This window comes from Vulpes lagopus, chromosome 7, assembly GCF_018345385.1.
Source record: "Vulpes lagopus strain Blue_001 chromosome 7, ASM1834538v1, whole genome shotgun sequence".
Taxonomy (NCBI): domain Eukaryota; kingdom Metazoa; phylum Chordata; class Mammalia; order Carnivora; family Canidae; genus Vulpes; species Vulpes lagopus.
In genome coordinates this window covers 127,070,979-127,091,769 of record NC_054830.1, presented here as the reverse complement: position 1 = coordinate 127,091,769, position 20,791 = coordinate 127,070,979, and the positions used below count along the sequence as shown (strand labels likewise).

Genomic DNA, 20,791 nt, shown 5'->3' with positions numbered 1-20,791 from the left:
TTCTGCTCTCTCTCTCTCAAATGAATAAATAAGATCTCAAGAAAAGAAAGAAAGAAAGAAAGAAAGAGAAAAAGAGAAAGAAAAGAGAGAAAGAAAGAAGAAAGATTCTTCTTCTTCAAAGATTCCCTTCTTTGTCTCCTGGTTTGTCTATTTTGTCTGATGTAAGTATTGCTACCCCAGACAAAATAGACAAACCAGGAGACAAAGAAGGGAATTACATAATGATAAAGGGATCAGTCCAACAAAAGGATATAATTGTAAATATCCATATACCCAACATGGGACCACCTAAATACATAGCAAATGTTAATAGACATAAAGGGATAAGTTGAGAGTAATACAATAATAGTAGGGGACTTTAACGCCCAACTTACATCAATGGATAGATAATCCAGACAGAATCAACCAGGAAACAGTGGCTTTGAACACACATTAGACCATGTGGACCTAACATATATATAAGGAACATACCATCTAAAAACCGCAGAATACGTATTATTTTCAAGTGCACATGGCACACTCTCCAGAACAGAGCACATATTAGGTAAAAGAACAAGTCTCAGAAGTTTAAGAAGATTAACATCATAACAAGCATCTTTTCCAACCAGTCCTCTGAAACTAGAAAACAATTACAAGAAAAAACTGGAAAAAAAAATACATGGTGGCTATCTAACACGCTACCAAATAATCAATGGGTCTATGAAGAAATCAAAGAAGAAATTTTAAAAAATACCTACAGACAAATGAAAATGAAAACACAATAGTCTAAAATCTTCGGAATGCAGCAAAAGCAGTTCTTAGGGGGAAGTTTATATCTATCCAGGCCTACCTCAAGAAACAAGAACAATCACAAATAACATAACCTTACAGTTAAAGAAACTAGAAAAAAGAACAAATAATGCCCAAAGTTGGTAGTGGGAAAGAAATACTAAACATTAGAGCCAAAGTAAATGAAATCAAGACTAAAAAACAATAGAAGGAATCAAGACTCTGAGAGCTGGTTCATTGAAAAAGTTCAGAAAATGGATAAACCCTTAACCAAACTCCTCAATCAAAAAAAGAGCAAGGACTCAAATATATAAAATTAGAAATGAAAGAGGAGAAGTAACAATGGACATGACAAAAATAAAAAGGATTATGAGAGACTACTACAAAAAAATATATACCAACAAATTGGACAACCTAGAAGAAATGGGCAAATTCCTAGAAACATACAATCTTCCAAGACTGAATCAGCAAGTAGGAAATATGAACACAGCAATTACTAGTAGTAAAACTAAACCCATAACAATAATGAACTCCCAACAAATGTCCAAGACCAAATGGCTTCACAGGTGAATTCTACCAAACATTTAACAAAGAGTTAACACTACTCTTCTCATACTCTTCCAAAAAGTTGAAAGAGGAAGGAATGCTTCCAGATTCATTCTACGAGGTCAGGACTACCCTCATGCCAAAATCAAAGACACTACAAAAAAAAAAAAAAAAGAAAGAAAGAAAGAAAATTACAGGCCAATATTCCTGATAACTATAGATATAAAAATCTTTAGCAAAATATGAGTAAACCACATTGAACAATACATTAAAAGGACCATCCACCAACAAAACAGAAAGGTAATCTATTACTCAATGGGAGAGTGTATTTGCAAATGACAAATAGGGGGTTAATATTCAAAATATATAAAGAACTAATATAATTCAACATCAAAAAAACCCCAATTAAAAAATAGTTAGAGGGCCTGAACAGAGATTTTCCAAAGAAGAAACACAGATATCCAACAGGTACATGAAAAGATGTTTAACATCACTTGTCATCTCGGAAAATCCAAATGAAAATGGTTAGGATAAAAAGACAAGACATAACAGGTGTTGATGAAGATGTAGAGATAAGGGACCCCTCATGAACTGTTGGTGGAAATGTAAAATGGAATGGAAAACCATTCCACCATTTCACAATGGAAAACAACATGGTGGTGACTAAAACAAATTAAAACTAGAAATACTATACAATCCACTCTCCCATTTCTGAGTACTGAAAACAAAAACATTTATTAGAAATGATATATGTACCCCTATATTTATTGCATTATTTAAAATAACTAAGATAATGGAAGGAATGTAAGTTTCAATCAATAGATGAATAGATGAAGATGTGATACATATATACAATGGAATATTACTCAGCTATAGAAAAGAATGAAATGTTGCAGTTTGCAACAACATGGATAGAACTAGAGAGTATCATGCCAAGTGAAATAATTCAAACACAAGTACCATATGATTTCATTCATATGTGGAAATTAAATGCATAAACAGAGTTAAAAATAGATAAAGACCAAAAAAGCAAAGCAACAATCAGGCTCTTAAATACCCAGAACAAAACGATGGTTGCCAGAGGAGAGTGGGGTGTTTAGATGGGCAAGAAAGATAGTTGAAGGGGAATAAGACATACAAGTTTCCAGTTGTAAAATAAGTAAGTCATGGGGATGAAGTGTACAGCATCGAGAATATGGTCAATATTCTTGTGACAGCTTTGTACGGTGACACACAGATGGTAACTGCACTAATGCTGAGCATTTTGTGTCAAGTCACCATGTTGCACATACCCAACTAATGTTATGGTCGCCTAAAATATAAAAAAGAGTTCAAAAAGCTTCTGAATGATGGAGAATGATTTCTGGGACATAACCAAAAGTAAACAAGAACCTAAACACCATACAGTTACCAAAAGTTTTGCAATCTGTGAAAAATACAGATTGAAGGGTGCTGTTTATGAGAGAAAACTGCAACTCTGGCCTGAAACACTACACAGAAGAAATCTTTTTTTTTTTTCCCTGATGGTCAACAGGGGTAATGATTATAGACATCCTGAAAGCTGAAGAGGACTATAAGGAAGAAGCAGTATGAATATTAAGCATCTGATTATTCTTTCAGGAAGAGATGTAACTTTCTAAGCTTCTCATTGTGTCTCTTAGCTGAATTGAACAATTTCCATGAAAAATTATTCACTGTACACAAGTTTCCAGAGGAACAGTTTCATACAGAAATGGTTTCTCTGTTTGACAACATTAGCCACATAAAATAGTATGTTTGAAAGCAGGACACACTATTTGTTGCACAGGATATTAGGAGAGATTATTCCACGTAATTCCAAAAGTTTACATGCCGCTCTGCAGGTCAAAAATGGCCAAGTAGGTGTATGTACCCAGAATGACCTAATGATTTCAAAATGAAAATGCAATAATTTGTCATGGAGCTGGGTGAGACAGGACCAGCTATTTTGTAGGTTTGCAGTTCATCCCCTCACAGAGGTGGTGTGTTTATCTTATGGAAATATTATGACTCTTCATTCGCATCTGAACTGAGAAGAAATCCTGGAGTTTGGCCCTCTGCATACTTCCATTTGGGAAAGGAACATGAAAGTAAGCAACTCTGATAGCCCAGCCATGATTTTTAAAGGAGCTAAGTGTACCACAAAGGATAATTATACATATTAATGTCCACTGTGGGTGTTTCCAATTCTGTTAAGGATTCGCAATAAGATCCCTAATAAGAACATCATTATGCAGTTATATAATTTGGGTTCCTACTTTGTCTCTTAGCAAGTGAACAGAGATCCTGGAGGATTTAGTCTGTCTAGCTTTTACCTTGTGCTTGGTGACAGAGCCCAGTGGGTGAAAACACAAAATGGGTTCACTTGGCCTTGACCCGTTCCAAAGCTACAGTGTTCACCCAACCACATACCTGCTCTGGAGGGACACAGGCGGCATGTGGTGTCCATGTCCAGGCTTGGAAACGTTATCTATGTTTGTCCCAGGCATCCTGGGGACGTCTGCCCACAGCACAAGAGGCAACATTTTACACATTTTACTGTAGTTAGGAGAATGAGAAGCAGGAAACTCTCTTGCTTAAGTCAGAGATTATGTCCCATCCTTTTAAATTTGAGAAGAGCAGAGGCACTGCACCAAAATAACTCTCTGAAGGAAGAGGCAAGAGGGAAAAAGCCAGAGAAATAGATTTCTTCTTTAAGAATCAAAGTAGTCGAAAACAAAGGAAAATTATAAACAAAGTACCCTTTAAAACAAGTGAAGTAAGTCAAAAGGAGGACAATTATCGTATGGTGTCACTCATACGGGGAATATAAAAAATAGTGAAAGGAATTATAGGGGAAAGGAGAGAAAATGGGAAAATCAGAGAGGGTGACAGAACATGAGAGACCCCTAACTCTGAGCAATGAACAAGGGTAGTGGAAGGAGAGGTGGGTGGGGGTTAGGGTGACTGGGTGATGGGCACTGGGGGGGGGGCCACTTGACAGGATGAGCACTGGGTGTTATACTGTATGTTGGCAAATTGAAGTCCAATAAAAAAATATACAAAAACAAAAAACAAAAAACCAGGGCTCTAATAACAGGTATCTAAATAGGTTTGAGCAAAGCAAAGTTTCAATTCAAAGCCAATCAGTTTTCAGGGCTCTTGTGGTTTATCAAATATTAGTACACTTAACAATGTTGTTTACTTTACTACTATGGCTTTAATTTGTTATTATTACCTATAAATCAGCAATAGAACATTTTCATATTCTTTCTACCTATGAAGGTGGTTTTAAGGCATCTGGGTAAGTACTATTACTTTTAATTAGTATTACTTTTCTGGCCTTTGTTTTCTCAAAATACCTGCTTATTAATATGCCTTTCAAAATGTTTCTGAATAAAGATTTTAATTAGAGTTGAGCATGAGTCAGGCAGAGCCAGTGTTCATGTTTCCCTTCTATTGCTCCTTATTTTTTGATGTGGAGGAAAGAAGTTCTATTTCACAGTGGTGTGTTGGCCCATTAATTGGCACTAGAATGATTACAGCTACTAATTTTGGAGGGGCCATAGCTAGGATTCCCCCCATAGCAACTATCATGGTGTCTAACATGTGGTAAACACTTAATAAATTTGTTGAATTCATAAATGGCTATTAGGGAAGACTTAGATCCTGGGTCTCTTTTGTAACCTGTCTACCCTTTTTATCAAAAGGGTCCTTTGGTTGATAAATATGTATCTGTGGTTTGTGATTAGAAGTTTTTTGGATACAAAGTATATACTATGGTGTCAAATATTTAGTACCAGTTATGCCCAAAGCATGGAGCTAGAGAGACACAAAGATTAGTGACAAGGCCCCTGCCCTCTGAGAGTTTGTAAATGCCCCCAAAGGGCAAGAGGGAGCTTTCGGGTTATTTTGTGAGATGACTGGATGGCAGGGTTCTTAATTTCATAAACAAAAGAAACCTGCCCTCTAAATCAACTTCCCTTTCATCTGAATGATGTAGACCCACTTCTTTTCTCCAGTTGGCTATCCTGCCCTGTAACAATCCTGCGCCATTGTTCAAACTTATAGAACACAGAGATACTTCCTACCCTGTTTTCTCACTGTTCCCTTTCCCTTTTGGCCCTAAGAGGGACTGGATAAACCTACTTATCTTGGACACATGTGTGATCACTAGGCAGAGAGTACGTGTTTCTACTCTTGGATGTTTGTTGTGTAGCCTCCATCTTGAAAAGTACCAGTTAAGTGGGATGCCTTCAGAGTTTTATTCTTGTGTTTCAAAACCTATTAGGGAGTTAGAAAGGGGAATGTTTCAACATAAATGCATCTGTCTCACAGTTTTTAAAAGCAGCTGTAGGGATTTCATTTTCAAATGAGGAATCATTTTCATTTTTAGCCTGTCAACTGCAATGAGCATTTTGTGCATACCAATCCTGCCACAAAGATTTTGGAGGTGTTACCCACCCCAATGATCTCAGAAATAGAGGTTCCCTACTCCACTTCGGCCATTTCCCCACCATCCCAAAGAGAAAAAAAAATCATTTAAAATACATTGAGGACAAGCAGCAAATCGCCTTTTTAAAGATTTAAGAACTTGAGTAATTTGGCATTTGCTGTTTATGGGTGGGGATCCACAGCAAAAATCAGTTGTTATGTTCTCTTGCAAACATTAGTATGTTCAACTGCTGTGTTACTGTCCCATCTGTTTTTCCCAAGTTTTCTAGCTTCCTCCTCTGTGTCTTGAGCTGATAAAATCAAGGAGGAGGCATCCACCAGGGCCCCTTACTATCTTCCGGGGAGCCAAAGCTGTTCAGACAGCTCAGACTTCCCTTCACTGGCCCTTCTGTCACTTAGTGGGGAAGGGTCTATTCCAATCCCAGTCAGTGTTGGCCAGTAATTTCCAGCCCCTCTCCCTTTAAAATCAAGGTTCACAACCCTTGGTCACCTACATAGCATCCTAACCTCTGAAAAGGACATAAAGAGCAGATGGAAAAGCCTTCCCAAAGGTGACTCCTACCCCTGTAAAGAAGAGAAATCTGTTTCTCTAAGAATGAAGAGCCAAGAATTTCACTGGAATACCTTTTAATTTCACTGCAGATGGTGGTGATGTTTCCTGGATGCACTGCTGGTGCTCAGCACCTAAGGTTTTCAGCCATATTTCTGCTGGTTTCAGAATGAATGTTCTCTCCGCAGAGTCTGTTGAATATCCAGAGGAAATGCATCATAAAGCAAAGCCACTGCTAAAAGCGGTTTTAAGAAACGAGTCATCTTCTTAAAGCAGGTTCTAGCAATACAATTTCACACAAAGAAACCTTTATAGCAGCACAAACAGGATTCACCATCAGCCACCAGACCTGATGTTTTCTGTGCTAAAAGTGAAAAACATACACATCCTTGGGACCTGAGTTGTAATTCTAAGACTCTTCCTTATTGAAAACTAAGGCCTGAAAAGGACTTCAGAAATAATTCTCTACTCTTCTTATGTTGGGAAGAGAAAACTGAAGTCCTACAAAGTTTAGCTAGTCTCCTTGGCCCAAGTTGGTTAGTCCAAAGTCAAGAACTTAGAACCATTTTTCAAGTCCAGTTCACTGCTCTGTCTTCCCCACCACTTTGCCTTTCTTACAAAGTCATCTTCCTCTACCCAGCCCCCACAGAAACATCCTTCATCCATCACTCAGAAGAATTCAATGGATCAACTTTTTTGTTCTTGTTATTAGTTTCAGAGGTAGAGATTAGTGATTCATCAATTGCATATAATATCCAGTGCTCATCACATCAAGTGCCCTCCTTAACGCCCATCACCCAGTTACCTCATCCCTACCCACCTCCCCTCTAGCAACCCTCAGTTCATTTCCTTTTTTTTTTTTTTTCAGTTCATTTCCTAGAGTTAAGAGTCTCATGTTTTGCCTCATGGGTCAACTTTTTAGAGGAAGTTATTAATAATAAGCCTAAGTGAAACTTCTGAGTCATCAGACCCTGTACTGTGAGCAGGGAAGAGGCTGAACATGACCCTGGCTGGGCCTTTCTCAGGTTTCAGGAATTGTTGAGGATGCTAATCAAGAAAGCAAATGCTTGAATATTACCAGAAAGTATTCACACCTTCCAACAGCAGCAATAGGTCTTGGCAGCATTACTAAAATACTTCGATCTTTCAGGTTTGTCTCATCCATTTGCAATGCAGTGTACCTAAATCAACCAACAAAATCAGGACAACATAGACTCTCTGTCAGTTAGCTCATTAAAAGTGTGTGAACAGGGAAACAGTTTGCTAAGTCACCCCAGGAGGGCAGAAGAATAATCGGTCTGCTTGGACATTCAGTGGTGGAAACATACCCTTCCTGTAGTTTGCAGCCAAAAATGCCAAACAAGCTTGCAAAAGACAAGATTCACCTTGGCCTTCTGGCACTTTGCCTTCCTCCAGGGAAATGAAGAACATGGTGATAACAATTGCACTACGGGGTGGGGAAATCAACACCTCTTTTTTTCCTGTAGCTTTGCCAGACAGGTGACAAGCACTTCTTGACTTAAGAGAGAGAGGGAGGGAGGGAGGGAGAGAGGAAGGAAGGAAGGGAGGGAGGGAGGGAGGGAGGGAGGAAGGAAGGAAGGAAGGAAGGAAGGAAGGAAGGAAGGAACGAACTGGTTGAATAAAAAGGTTCCTAAGGGGTAGAGGTTGTCCCAGAAAGAGATCAGTACCTCCCTAATATTCCATTTTAAATGTGGTTTCCAGATAGAAACAGGTACTTTTTAACAGGCACAGATTCAAGACAAATACATATATTTGAGAAACAGTTACTAAACAGAGCTAAACATGATCATTCAGTTGACAAATATGACCCCTAGCCACGTTGCAAAGGACTCTGCTCTGGAATTTATCAACTGCTTTGTTCGTTTGTTTGTTTTCTTAACAGGTGAAAAACGCAGCTGCCAATGTACTCAGGGAAACATGGCTAATTTACAAAAATACCAAGCTAGTAAAAAAGATAGATCATGCAAAAGTAAGAAAACATCAACGGAAATTCTTGCAAGCTATTCATCAGTAAGTACCATTTCTCACTCATTGTCATCCTGCTTGTGTAGCTCTGGGTCTGAATTCTCACACTCAGTCATTCTTCTCTCGTGAGAGAGGGAAAAAGAAAACATTGTCATGTCTGTGCCCAGAAGACATTATTTGGCAATTTAGTAATTCCATAGATGAAAGCCTGAGAAAACTGTCCATTCTTTTGAGGACTAAAAAGCATTCGTTATTGGGAGAATAGTCATTAATATATTAATTAAAATGTCTCCTTGGTTTCTCTCTTTAGAAACAATATTTTCCATTGCAATTGTATTTCTTAATGTAGCTTAGTTATTCGTCTAGTTTGCTCTAAGATGTTTAGTTCGTATCTACTGCAAAATCTTGAAAAACATTTAATATTTTATGACATATCTGGATTTTTTAACAAGATGTTTATATGAAGGTAGTATAGGCACTTGATTTAATAGTTGTATTTTTTAATTAGTCTTTACTCAGGACTTGGGGGAATTTCTATATGCTATGTGTCCATTATAGATTATATAGTGCCTTTAGGCCTTCCACTTTTGTATCATTATTCTGACTTCATCCAGACCACCGTGATTCCGCTTGAGTTTTTCATGCCATTTTGTTGTTCTGCTATATATAACTATCATAGACTTTTAAAGGACAAGTGCCTATGTAGTGAGTTTCAATAATGACTTGAAAGCACCAGCTCTTTCTCCCCCAGGCTGGCAGCGTCCTTACCGTAAGTACCTTCCTGTGGGCATCAGTCTTGAGGCTGTGCAGCCTTGGTCCTAGCTCAATGCCATTTCTGTGTGGGGAAGAGCAGATCTGTCACATTCGTGGGTCAGAAAAAGTAGCTTTCCTCATTCAGCCTACCAGGGAAATTACGGAAAGATGGGTAAACATGAGGCATCCTCATTAGACAGCAAGATGTGCCTTTCTCAAGCTGCCTAGCATGGCAGACCAGAAAGCTCTGAAGCTGGAGTTTTTCATGCAATATCCTCAGGTGGTACAGACTCTACATACCACACGTAGAGTCCATGGGAGGTCACTAAGCTTTCAAATGTCTACCCTGTCACCTCTCCATCCAACTGTGCGTTTTTATATAGCTATCACCGAACATGTGGACAATGTCTAGAAATTGCTACCTTCCTTAATGAGAATAAAATCAGGGCACCCTGAGGTCTAAAACAGAGGGAGATTTTGCACGTCCGGTAGAGTAGCTGGCCCTCATGGCTACTCAGAGCTCTTCAGTCATGTTTTTGCTGCCACCAGCACCAAAGTGACATCATCTCTCTCTTATCTCTGGGACTTCACACTGGGGCCCCAACTCTTTTTTATCCCATTGTAAGGAAAGGCTAGAATGTTAAGATAATACTCTGTCAAAGTCTGGGAAACACTGGGGAATCCTGGCTCAGATCTGACTCCCAAGAGGAAACTGCTTTCTGGAGATCAAGACTGCCCTTACAACCGAATGCCACCCCCTAGGAGCCTCCATATCTTGATTCCTTAAAGTTTAGATCTTAGAGAGCGAGTCCCCTGAGAGATGCTGAGCCTTCACCTCTGAGGATAGTCTTCTCCTCAGGGTTCCCCAAGTACACCTCTCCTGGTAGAGTGGTCATTCCTACACGACCACCCCACCCAGCTGTACCACATAGAAACCCAACACTCATATACGAGATACCTGTGGCATACTGTGGAAACATCATTCTTTGTACTTTTAATGTTTCAATACTAACCTATATTGTTCAAGCATATTAAAAAAGAAAACTTACCCCTGTGGGGGTGGGTAGGTGTGGTCCATCCCTGGGTCCAGCGGCCACACATCCCATTTTCTCTGGGATCACATTTATAACCCCTCTGTCAGTTCCATGTACCTATTACTTAGAAAATGAAACGGGACTGGCCTTTGGTGCCATTGACAAATTTCTATATAACGGAATTATTGGAAAAACTGCTTTGATGGTTTCTGTAATAATTTTGTAGCCGCATGTGAATGGTGGGTATTTATATACTTAATGTATCTTGTCACAAAGTGCATTTATGCTCCAATCTCGGGTGGCGGGGGGTGGGGGGCGGCCTACGGGTGTTCACTGTAAATTTTTTTCAACTTTGCTATAGGTTTGGAAATTTTTTATAATGTGTTAAAAAAAAAATACTGGATGAAGCAAAGTTGGAAGTTAGATTGCTAGAAGGTGCACTGACCCAATCTTAAGGGTTTCGGTTCCATGGGGCTTCCAGCAAACTGCTGCGGGGTGGAGTAACAGAGGAAACCATTCATGATTCTTCTGCTTCTTGCAGACATTTCTCATTCTGTTTCTTCAGTAGCAACATGTACTTCTGAAGCATAGAAGCTTTGAGCAATGCAAACGTTCTGAATTGTTTTATAATTTACTCTTGGGGTTATCAGATTTCCTTTGAGGTGGGAGGGTACTTATACTTTGTAAAAAAAAAAAAAAAAAAAGTATAGCTGAGAATTTATAAGGGCTGGGTTTGGCTAGATTATTCTAATCATGCCTAAACTCTCATTTTAAGTTAGTGAGTGAAGTCATGCAGGAAAGCACACAGGGCTCGATTCTTCAGGGCAAGGTTCCCATTGCCCACTATTTAGACACAGATTGACAAATTCATTTGCTAGAGCTCTGCTGGCCTCACCCATCCTCTGATGTGTCCTGAGAGCTTTTCCGGAGCTCTGTCAGGACTCCCCTCTTCCTATCTCTCCATGACACATGGCCTCCCCTAGGGTCCGCTAGACATGCCTGCTCCTCCAGGCCCCGTCCTCTTCGGTACGGATCTTTTGGGATCATCACTTATAGTGCCATGGAGCATTCTGTTTCTCTAGACCTTTGAGCACTTTTTCTGGTATCAGCTTTACCTTTTTAAAGTTTATCGTTCTTCCATTTCAGCTACAGACCCAGCAATCAACAGGAACTTGTCTCCAAGCTGAGAAATTCAGTAAAAGGGAATTTCTCTAATGCTGAGCCTTTGGATTACCCACTTTCCAGAACGCCAGACTTCTAAACGGCCCCAAATCAGAAGAGATGTACCCCCTCCCCAAAACACCGACAACATTATGATCCTGTTGTTGGGAGTATTGCCCTTTTAACCCTAAGACATTCACATGAGGCCCAAATGGGTCCTGTCTTTTCCTTAGACACCATGTATCAAAGAGGCCATAATGACCCGAGAGAGGTTCCACCTTCTGAACCCTAGTTCTGGAGAAAGTGCTGTGTTTCAGGTGGGACAGTCTCACAGCTGAGAAGGATGGTGATCTAATTGAACAGTTTTTTTCTTTGATCACTGTTCCAAAATCCTGCAGAACTTTAACAGGATCTTTCAGCCAATGAATCGAGCCCCCTGTGCACTACTGAACGCCACACTGTGTTATTTTGTTCTGGAATATTTTACAGTTTCTTTTCTTTTGTTTTGTCTTTTTATTTCAACAAAATGAAAATAGAGCTCGGAAGTAAGTTGTGTGAGCCACTCCCCTCAACATTTGCAGAATTTTCTACCGGCTGCATGCACCCAAGCGGATCCTTTATTTGTGAATTCTAGTAGTCTGATTGCTGCTATGGAAATGTGATCCAAAATCATGATATTTTCCTGTGATAAGTGAAGTTCACAAGGAAGAAGTCAACATATGTTCCTTATTCTTCTTATCTGGGGCAGGGAGTAAAATACACATCTGCAGGTTACCTTTTATTCTGGCAGCTACAGCTTTAAGCAGGCTTTTTCTGCCAGTTCCAGGGCACAGGCAGTCTCAGGAGCAGTGAGGCAAGATGACTTGAGTTCAGGGAGCTCAAGGGATTCCAATCAAATAGGGCTGCTCCATGGCAGCTTTCCAGACAAGTTGCAAAGAAAATGGGCAAAATTCTACTGTCAGAAACACAATATTGGAATTAAAGAGAAGCAAAGGAGGCTTCATGGTTTGAAATACAGTCTCCACTTCAGCTAAGGGACCAGCCCTGGAGACTGGCCAGGCTCAGCTTCGCTCACCAGTAGCTGGAGGCTTCTGACTGTTCCCCAAACCTGAACTACTCACATGCCTACCATTCTATTACTTAAATTTGAAAACAAAGCCTGATGCAAATCCCTATCACAAAAATTACCATTCCCAGCCAGGAGAGGCAAAGGTGGCATCAGCCGACAATTGAAACACTGGAGTTGAATTCTAGACACGGACTGTTGCCGCAGAAAGCTCTCAGCTGCAAGCCTGCTCTCTCTTTTTTTCAAAAAGGAGAGACTCGCAGGTGTTGAGAGATAAAAACAGGATAGGACCAGCCTGCGACATTTTTCTTGTAATAATCAAGAATTGGAAGAGAATTCAAGAGAATAACTGTCTCTCCATCTGGTTCAGTACTCAAGGTTTTCTTTTTTTTTTTTTTTTTTGAGTGTCAGCCCTCTCGAGCACCTCTGCTGGGATAAATCCAGCACTTCAGAAACACTGTCCTAACCTAACCCACTTCCTTTCCTACATTGAGAAACCGAAGGTCAAGTTAGGGCCAGGGAGGATGGAGCCAGTGTCCCGCGCCTTTGTTCTCTTTAGTACATTTCTGTAGAATGACCTCCACACGTTTCAAGGTTTCTTCCCCCCCCTTTTTTTTTTGGCAGGGGGAAGGTCAGGGACTTGTTTTTAAAAGGCTTACATCAAGAACGGTAATCCTTGTTAAGTACTTAGAGAAACCTATCTCAACGACGTGTTAGACTTAAACTCATATTTGTAAATTCCTATTACACTTAAACACATTCCATCTCTAGACTAGCACACAAAGGAGCCAATTAACATAGTTCCAGGCATCCTAATAGAGAAACACAGACTTCACAACCACAAGTTATAACCCTAAGCTGTTTCAGATGGTTAAATATCGTGTTATAGGCAGGTGTCAATTAAACCCATACTGGCAGAAGGAACTCTATCTTCACTGTCAAGCAGATTTGGTGACATATTGGATATCATAGTTTCAAAACAAAAATCACTGCACATCATGAACATTTGTTGCAAAAATCTCCCTGGCAGTAAAATCTTGCCCTGTGAATTTTTTTTATCCTTTTTTTTTTTTTTTGTAATTACCTCTCATTTTAAATTGGGAAATTGAGATTATTCTTCCCAACATCAACACCATATTTTGCAAACAATGTGTCATCAAGGTAAATAAGGTGAGCGTGGCCTTTTTTTTTTTTTTTTTTTTTTTTAATAAGTAGCTGAGAGAGTCTTGTTCCTCTCCTGGAGCATGGCTTGGAATTGTTGGCTTAAAGAACAATAAAACACTTTTCTCTTGTTGGAAAAATCTTAATTTCTTGGTACAGAGTAAGCAATGAATAGATATTTTTTGAAATATTACAGTAGATAAGGAATAGTAAGAATTTTCATTCAGAAATATTTTTTTTAAAGTGGTCTTTTTGACTGTCAGATACTCGCAATGATATTTCAAAGTATCTAAAAGTAACTTTACAAGTAGCAGTCCCATCTGTCAGACATTTTAATTGTCCGCTGACTTTTATCTACAATAAAAAAATTAAGGGAAATTCTCCCCAGGAAATGGTCTGGCTCACCTTCAAATTCATGGCTGCTTAAGATAAAAGTCAAGCACAATAGAATGAAGAATAAGGGAATTATGTGTTTTGAGTTATTGTGCTGCTGGTTGAATAAAAGCTTTATTGTTGCTAATAAGAATCTCACTTATCACTGTGTTTCATCAGGTTCAAATACCTAACCCAATCCATCTCCAACTGAACAGGGCTATGCCCCGTATCCAGTCATGTAGGCATAGGAAGGTGCTCACTGCCCGAACATTGATGAAATTCCCGTCGCTTTGCCTATTTCTTCCTATGTCTATTTGAAACGATACTGGGATTTTAAGGAATGTTTTGGCTTTTCTCATATGGTTAAATCCTTATGAGCCTTTCTCCGTTCAACTTTTAACTCCCTGGGAAATAGTTGTCCTAAGGACACCTCATTCTCTCTCTCTCTCTCTCTCTCTCTCTCTCTCTCTCTCTCTCTCTCTCTCTCCTTTCCTTTTTGCGGTGTTGGGGAAGCATGCTTCTCATTGTACCAGATACATAACCAGTTTGGACTTGACCCCAAGTATTCAAGGCATTATCCATGCAGTTCTTTGCTCTTGTCGATTTTCTGCATGCTCTTTGGAAGGCATATGATTGCAGTGGAAAAGAAGGAGCCCTTGTGACTCCAGATTCTGTCTTTTAGATTAAGAAGTGTAAAGATGGAGCAGAGGAAGCTGAATGACCAAGCCAATACCTTGGTGGACCTGGCAAAGGTAAGTTTGGAGGTCTCAAGCCCTCGTGATGAGGCCTGTTGGAATGAAGCACTGCACCCTAACTGATCATGCTTCAGGAGGAAGACATCCCAAATTTGTTTAATGCATCAAGCCAACTAACCACCCTTAAAATGATGACCCAACTTAGAATTTTTCTAAGCCTTTTCCTTCCGATGCTCTTTACCTACATAAATTATTCAACCCCCATTCTAAAAAAAACTTCCTATTTACTGGGACTTGAAAATACTGTAAGAAACCTAAGTGGAACATGAAGCAATACTGTTTGGTTTCATATTTGTCATTCAGTCTCTTCCCTTTAAGGGCATAACTACACCCTACGCGGGTTTGACCATGATGTTCAGGGCTACCTAGGACTCATCAATAAAATTATTTTTCATTTGCTTTAAGCCCACTCAAAAGCCTGTGGCGTTGAAATGTTTTTTAAAATGTAAGAAATTACATCATAACATGAAAGTCATCATTCCCCCCCAAAAATGGAATCAGCTTTTATAATTTATGATTCTTTTTGAATAAGCTTTATGATCCTTATTTGAAAAATCATACTACTTTTTTAAAAAAGTACATTGATAGTCTCCTGAGTCTTCTGTCACACAAGATTCATCTGGTTGGTTTTCAGTTGTTCCTTTCAAATTAACTCCACTTTAAAAATGTGAATATTTGCCAAGAATGACAACCTTCCATTTTCCTGGGCTAATTCCATGGGAGGCATTACAATAGCATGTGTGGAGTTCTTACCCTTTTAACACAAATGCTTTTATAGAGGCAACAGCTCTCTCTAGGGGTGCCTGGGTGGCTTAGTCAGTTAAGCATCCAAATCTTGACTCTGACTCAGGTCATCATCTTAGGGTCTTGAGATGAGCCCTACATTGGGCTCCAGCTTAGCAGGGAGTCTTCTGGAGATTCTCTCTCCCTCTGGCTCCTCTACCCCTCCCTACATGCACTCTCTCTCTCAAAATAAACAAATAGATCTTTAAAAATAATAATAATAAAAGGGGGCAACTCTAGTTGGACCTGTACATCTTATTTGTTCAACAAACCAGCTATGCCCTTTAAAAAGCCTCCAGTATCATCTATGAAAATTATACCTATTTGTCCTAGCCTCATGAAATAACACAACTAAATTATATTCATGTTAATGTATGTCGATAACACATACAAGTATATAAAAGTTGAATATTTGAGGTCTTAGAAGATAAAGAATTCAATGACTTACCGTTAGCATTTAAGGTGGGCAACACACATAAATGAGACTTGAATATGTTCTCAATTAATATTTACACACATGGACACATCTTGAACAAAGATGTCACAGACTCCTGGAAATAATATAACATTTTACTATGTATAATATGTAATTATGGATAATATATAATTAATATAATATTATAAATCTTTACTATATAATGTCACTTCAGGAGTCTGTCTACAAAGCAAAATGCTCATAGATATATGCTGTGCTATTTCTTTCAAATTATTTTAGTTGCATGCTGCTTATTATGGCTGCAAGGCTGTCATGCCATAAGGGTTCAGTATTTTCTGAATGAATGGAGGTGGCTCACATAATCTCAAGACTATGTAGTAAAAAATAATGTGAATGTGCTCTGTGTCCCTGACCAAGCTCAAACTAGGTGTCTGTGTCCTGAATAGTAAACTCTTTTAGTAAATCAGTTCACTTATAATCATTCAGAGGTTATTAAGTAGATAAGAGTACATTTTATAGAGGGATGGACAGTTTCAACCAAGGGTTTGAAACTTAGGAAGAGCAGCAGTGGACTACGATTCATATCTCAGTCCTTCCCTTCCTGGCCTTTCTGTGCCCTCCAGAAACATAATTGAGTGACCAAGTTAGGAATAGCTTTTTTTTTTCCTTAAAGATTTTATTTATTTATTCATGAGAGACACAGAGAGGGAGAGAGAGGCAGAGACACAGGCAGAGGGAGAATCGTGCTCCAGGCAGGGAGCCCGATGCGAGACTCCGTCCTGGTACTCCAGGATCACACCCTGGGCTGAAGGCAAGTGCTAAACTGCTGAGCCACTCAGGTATCCCCATGAATAGCCTTTCATCAAGACAATCAATTCAAGATTTGCTGGAGACCAAGAACATGTTTCTCTTTTAGACCACTCAGCTCTGATAAACCTGTAGCCAACAGTGTAGACTGGTAACTTAATCTCCCCCAATTTTTTATCTATAAAAAATGCTATGTGACCCAATGTAGAGTCTATAATTTGAAACCGAGGACCACAAAAGATCTTTCAGAATTTTTTCTTGCTTTAAGTTACTAAATTACTTGACCAAATTAATTTGTCCTAAACTTCCTTCATGTTACAACTTCTGAATTTTCTGCTACATCCTAGTACCCTCTGTACTGTTGCCTATTGTTCTTTAAATCTGCTTGATGTTAAAAATTAGCCTTGCCCCAATAAATATTATATGTTGCAAAATGAATTTGACATTGCTAACTTTTGTAACTGCCATTAAGAGATTTATATAAATATTAAATCACAACTTTGTCTCTACACTACCAAAAATCACTGGGCATACCACCAGCAGTACCTATATGACATTTTCTGCAACTGCCTCAGATTAAGGCCTAAGATCATTTTCAGGCCTTAATTTCATTTTTAAAAGAATTTTAAAAGAAAAAAAAAATTCATTCATTTTCCAAAGAGTGAGGGAAGAAACAGAAGGAGAGAGAGAATCATAAGCAGGTTCCACACCCAGCATGGAGACCAACACCGGACTCAATCTCATGATCCTGAGATCACCACCTGAGTCAAAACCAAGAGTCAGACATTTAGCCAACTGAGGCACCCAGAGATTTTACATTTCTAAATCTTGGCATTGAACAGACATACTGAATCTGCTTTGCAAAGTAAAGTGTTCCGTTAGCTGATGCCCTTGTTTCTTTGTATGCCACCAAAAAGAAACCGGTCCTCAGACTGTGAGAATTGACCATTTGCTTCCAGGGCAAGTGTCCTGAAACCTTTGTTTTTGGTTTCTCTATTCGTCTCCCATCCTGTTTTGCAGACCCAGAACATCATGTATGACATGATTTCTGACCTAAACGAACGGAGTGAAGACTTTGAGAAGAGGATTGTTACCGTGGAAACAAAACTAGAGACTTTGATTGGCAGCATCCACGCCCTCCCTGGGCTAATCAGCCAGACCATCAGGCAACAGCAGAGAGATTTCATTGAGGCTCAGATGGAGAACTATGACAAGCATGTCACCTACAATGCCGAGCGGTCCCGGTCCTCGTCCAGGAGACGGCGGTCCTCCTCCACAGCGCCACCAACTTCATCAGAGAGTAGCTAGAAGAGAATCAGTTAACCACAAAATAAGACTTTTTGCCATCATATGGTCAATATTTTAGCTTTTATTGTAAAGCCCCTATGGTTCTAATCAGCGTTATCCGGGTTCTGATGTCAGAATCCTGGGAACCTGACACTAAGTTTTAGGCCAAAATGAGTGAAAACTCTTTCTTTTCCTTTCAGATGCACAAGGAATGCACCTATTATTGCTATATAGATTGTTCCTCCTGTAATTTCACTAACTTTTTATTCATGCACTTCAAACAAACTTTACTACTACATTATATGATATATAATAAAAAAAAGTTAATTTCTGCACATACTTGTTTGGTCACTTGACATTTCTAAAGGTTCACTTCTTGCCTTGTTTTCAAGCTAAAATGACTGGTTATCTGACACATGTTGATAACTTTCATCACCCTGTCTAGCCAGTTGGAAGAAGGCTTTTAATTGCTCTGTACTCTATTCACAAAGATTTTCCCCCATCATGAAATGTTATTGTCACATTCATTTGATGCGGCCAGCTTACTATTCTTTTTGAGTTCATGATGTCTAGTTTCTAATTCCCTTTGTTTCCAAATTATGTGGAGGGTGGAGCTGGGGTATATATATAGACCAGGGATGCACAGATGCTTTCAAACATTATTTTATCCCCAGTTTACCAGGAAATGTATCTAAAGAAAGTATCAGGGTACACCACTGTTTGTGAACTAACATTGAAGATTTTTTGGTCAAAACGAGTTATTTCTTCTTTTCCTTTGTATTCGTTTATTATGGGAAGCTCCAGGATGCACTTGGTTTGGATTCCATGCGTATTCACACACACATCCATTTGCATAGTTCCTAACAGCATAATGGACATAAAGCCAACATGTCCCTTATCACCTAGCAAATGGTCCCCTCTTGGTCTGTACTTACATATTTGGTACAAGGAAGTAAATGGTGCCTAGTCAATTTCCTGATTTTTATCACACTTGTTTCATGGGAGTTTGGTGAATTGCGGTGCTTAACTGTGGCCAGCACATCTCTTTCCAAATTTAAGAATTGAGTGGGTTTAGCAGAACCATCTTAGAGGGAATAGCAGAGTGGAATTCCTCACCTGCTGATGGTCTCCAGAGCCTATAGGAAGAGCTTATCTGCAGTGGCAGGGGTAACACATCACAAAAGTAAGGCACAATGTGGACAGTTCTTCAGCCAATCTGCTTGGATTGACCTAAATATTAAAATATACTCCTTCATTTTCAGAGAAATCGGCCTTTGCTCACTTCCGCTTTATTTTACATCATACCCTTTAGTGTCTACCTTACCACGCTTCAAGATGCTAGCACACCAAGTATTTTTCTTCTCTAGCACAAAACTAGAGTGATCAAGCTCATCACTTTGCATAATTAGATGAATAAAATCACATTCATAACTATTCTCCATAAGTGAGGCAAAAATCAGACATTTCCATTCAAGACCAAGGTGTTATCCATCCAAAGTGCCTGGAAAGAAAAGCATTCACACATCCTATGTGTGTCTGGGTAGGACAAAGACAAGGCCTAGAAAGTCTTAATAAATTAAAAACAGCACATCTTTGGGGACATATTGCTGAGTTAAATGAACTTGAAAATCCTACGTCATGGGGGTGACTACGAAATGATGATGGATGAAATGAAAATTTTACGTATTCTGGGTTACATACAGGAATCCAGTGTTTGGTGTAAACACTGGATGTAAGAAAGAGAGAAACTTTGAAAGATGATTGATTTGTTCCGGCAATTGGTATAGTTAATTCTTATATGTCCTACCTCTATGGTGACTAAAAAGCAGAATAGCAGGTAATTTAATGATCATCGTATGCATCAATTAGCACCACCATCCCAGAATATACTACAAGGCTAGGGAAATAACATATAGTTGAAGAGCAGAGAAAAGAAATTAGATTTTAGAATTAACAGCCTTGTATTTATCCAGCTCCTATGGGTTGGCATTCATTAGCACCCCAGATTTGATCAATCTTTTACTGCATCTTTAGGCAAAGTAGATGTAGCAGAAGAGGGAACCCATCAATCAGGTGGATGCTGTGGTCAACGTTTTGCTGAATGAGTCCTTCTTCCTGCAACGTGACCACAGTCTCCTCTCACATGGCCTTTAGCATGAGACTGAATCCCCTGCAGGCTCCTCAGATGACTACTGTCTTGTGGGGATCCATGCCTTGCTCTAATTTGCATTTTGTCACAATTTCTAACAATAATCGAGTGTGCCAGCCTACCACAACTGGGCCTCCTTGTTTCTTTGTAGCCAGGATGAGAACAAATGGCTACCACAAATCATTTGAGTTGCAACAGTACCTCCTTCCTCAGTAACTGTCTTTACCTCTCCTACTAATACACAATGTCACAAGTTGGCCCTAATGAAGAAGATCCCCTGTATCAAGAAATGAGGATGAACCAGATCTCTAACAGGTACTAGATCTAGGAAATTGTATCTGCTTCCTCCCCAATTGCTCCTCCCTTGGTAATAGTTTTCCAAGAGATTTCACACCGAAACAGCTGCAATAATCAAATAATTATATTCCCAAAGAGGGTGTTATGTTCCAAAAGAGAGGATAGGAAGTGGGGAATAAAACCTGTGGGTTAGATTTAATACAAATCTCAAGGGGTGGATTAAAATTTTACAGCCCTGCCATTTCTCAACTTTGCCCCATCTTGAGAGGCAGAATAAGAAAGTATAAGAAGCATGAGGTTCAAAGAACAGGGTTCAGAACTGAGTCCTGACACTTGCTAGCTCCAGGCACTTGAACAGCCTTAATCGTACTGAGTCCCTTTCTTCTCGGCCACAAAACCAATGCACAAAGAGATACCAGAGGGCC

At 39.3% G+C, this 20,791-nt stretch overlaps 1 protein-coding gene across 2 annotated transcripts in view; it reads left to right on the top strand.

Annotated features, from left to right (window-relative positions):
- Positions 1-18,255, top strand: part of KCNN2 (potassium calcium-activated channel subfamily N member 2) — a 142,793-nt gene extending 124,538 nt beyond the window's left edge. For both annotated transcript variants that reach the window (XM_041762138.1, XM_041762137.1), the window contains exons 7-9: positions 8,220-8,347; positions 14,535-14,604; positions 17,654-18,255. In XM_041762138.1, the coding sequence (XP_041618072.1) occupies positions 8,220-8,347; positions 14,535-14,604; positions 17,654-17,941 (486 nt within the window). In that variant the 3' untranslated portion in view covers positions 17,942-18,255. The remainder of the gene's footprint in view (positions 1-8,219; positions 8,348-14,534; positions 14,605-17,653) is intronic.
- Positions 18,256-20,791: the final 2,536 nt, after the last annotated feature.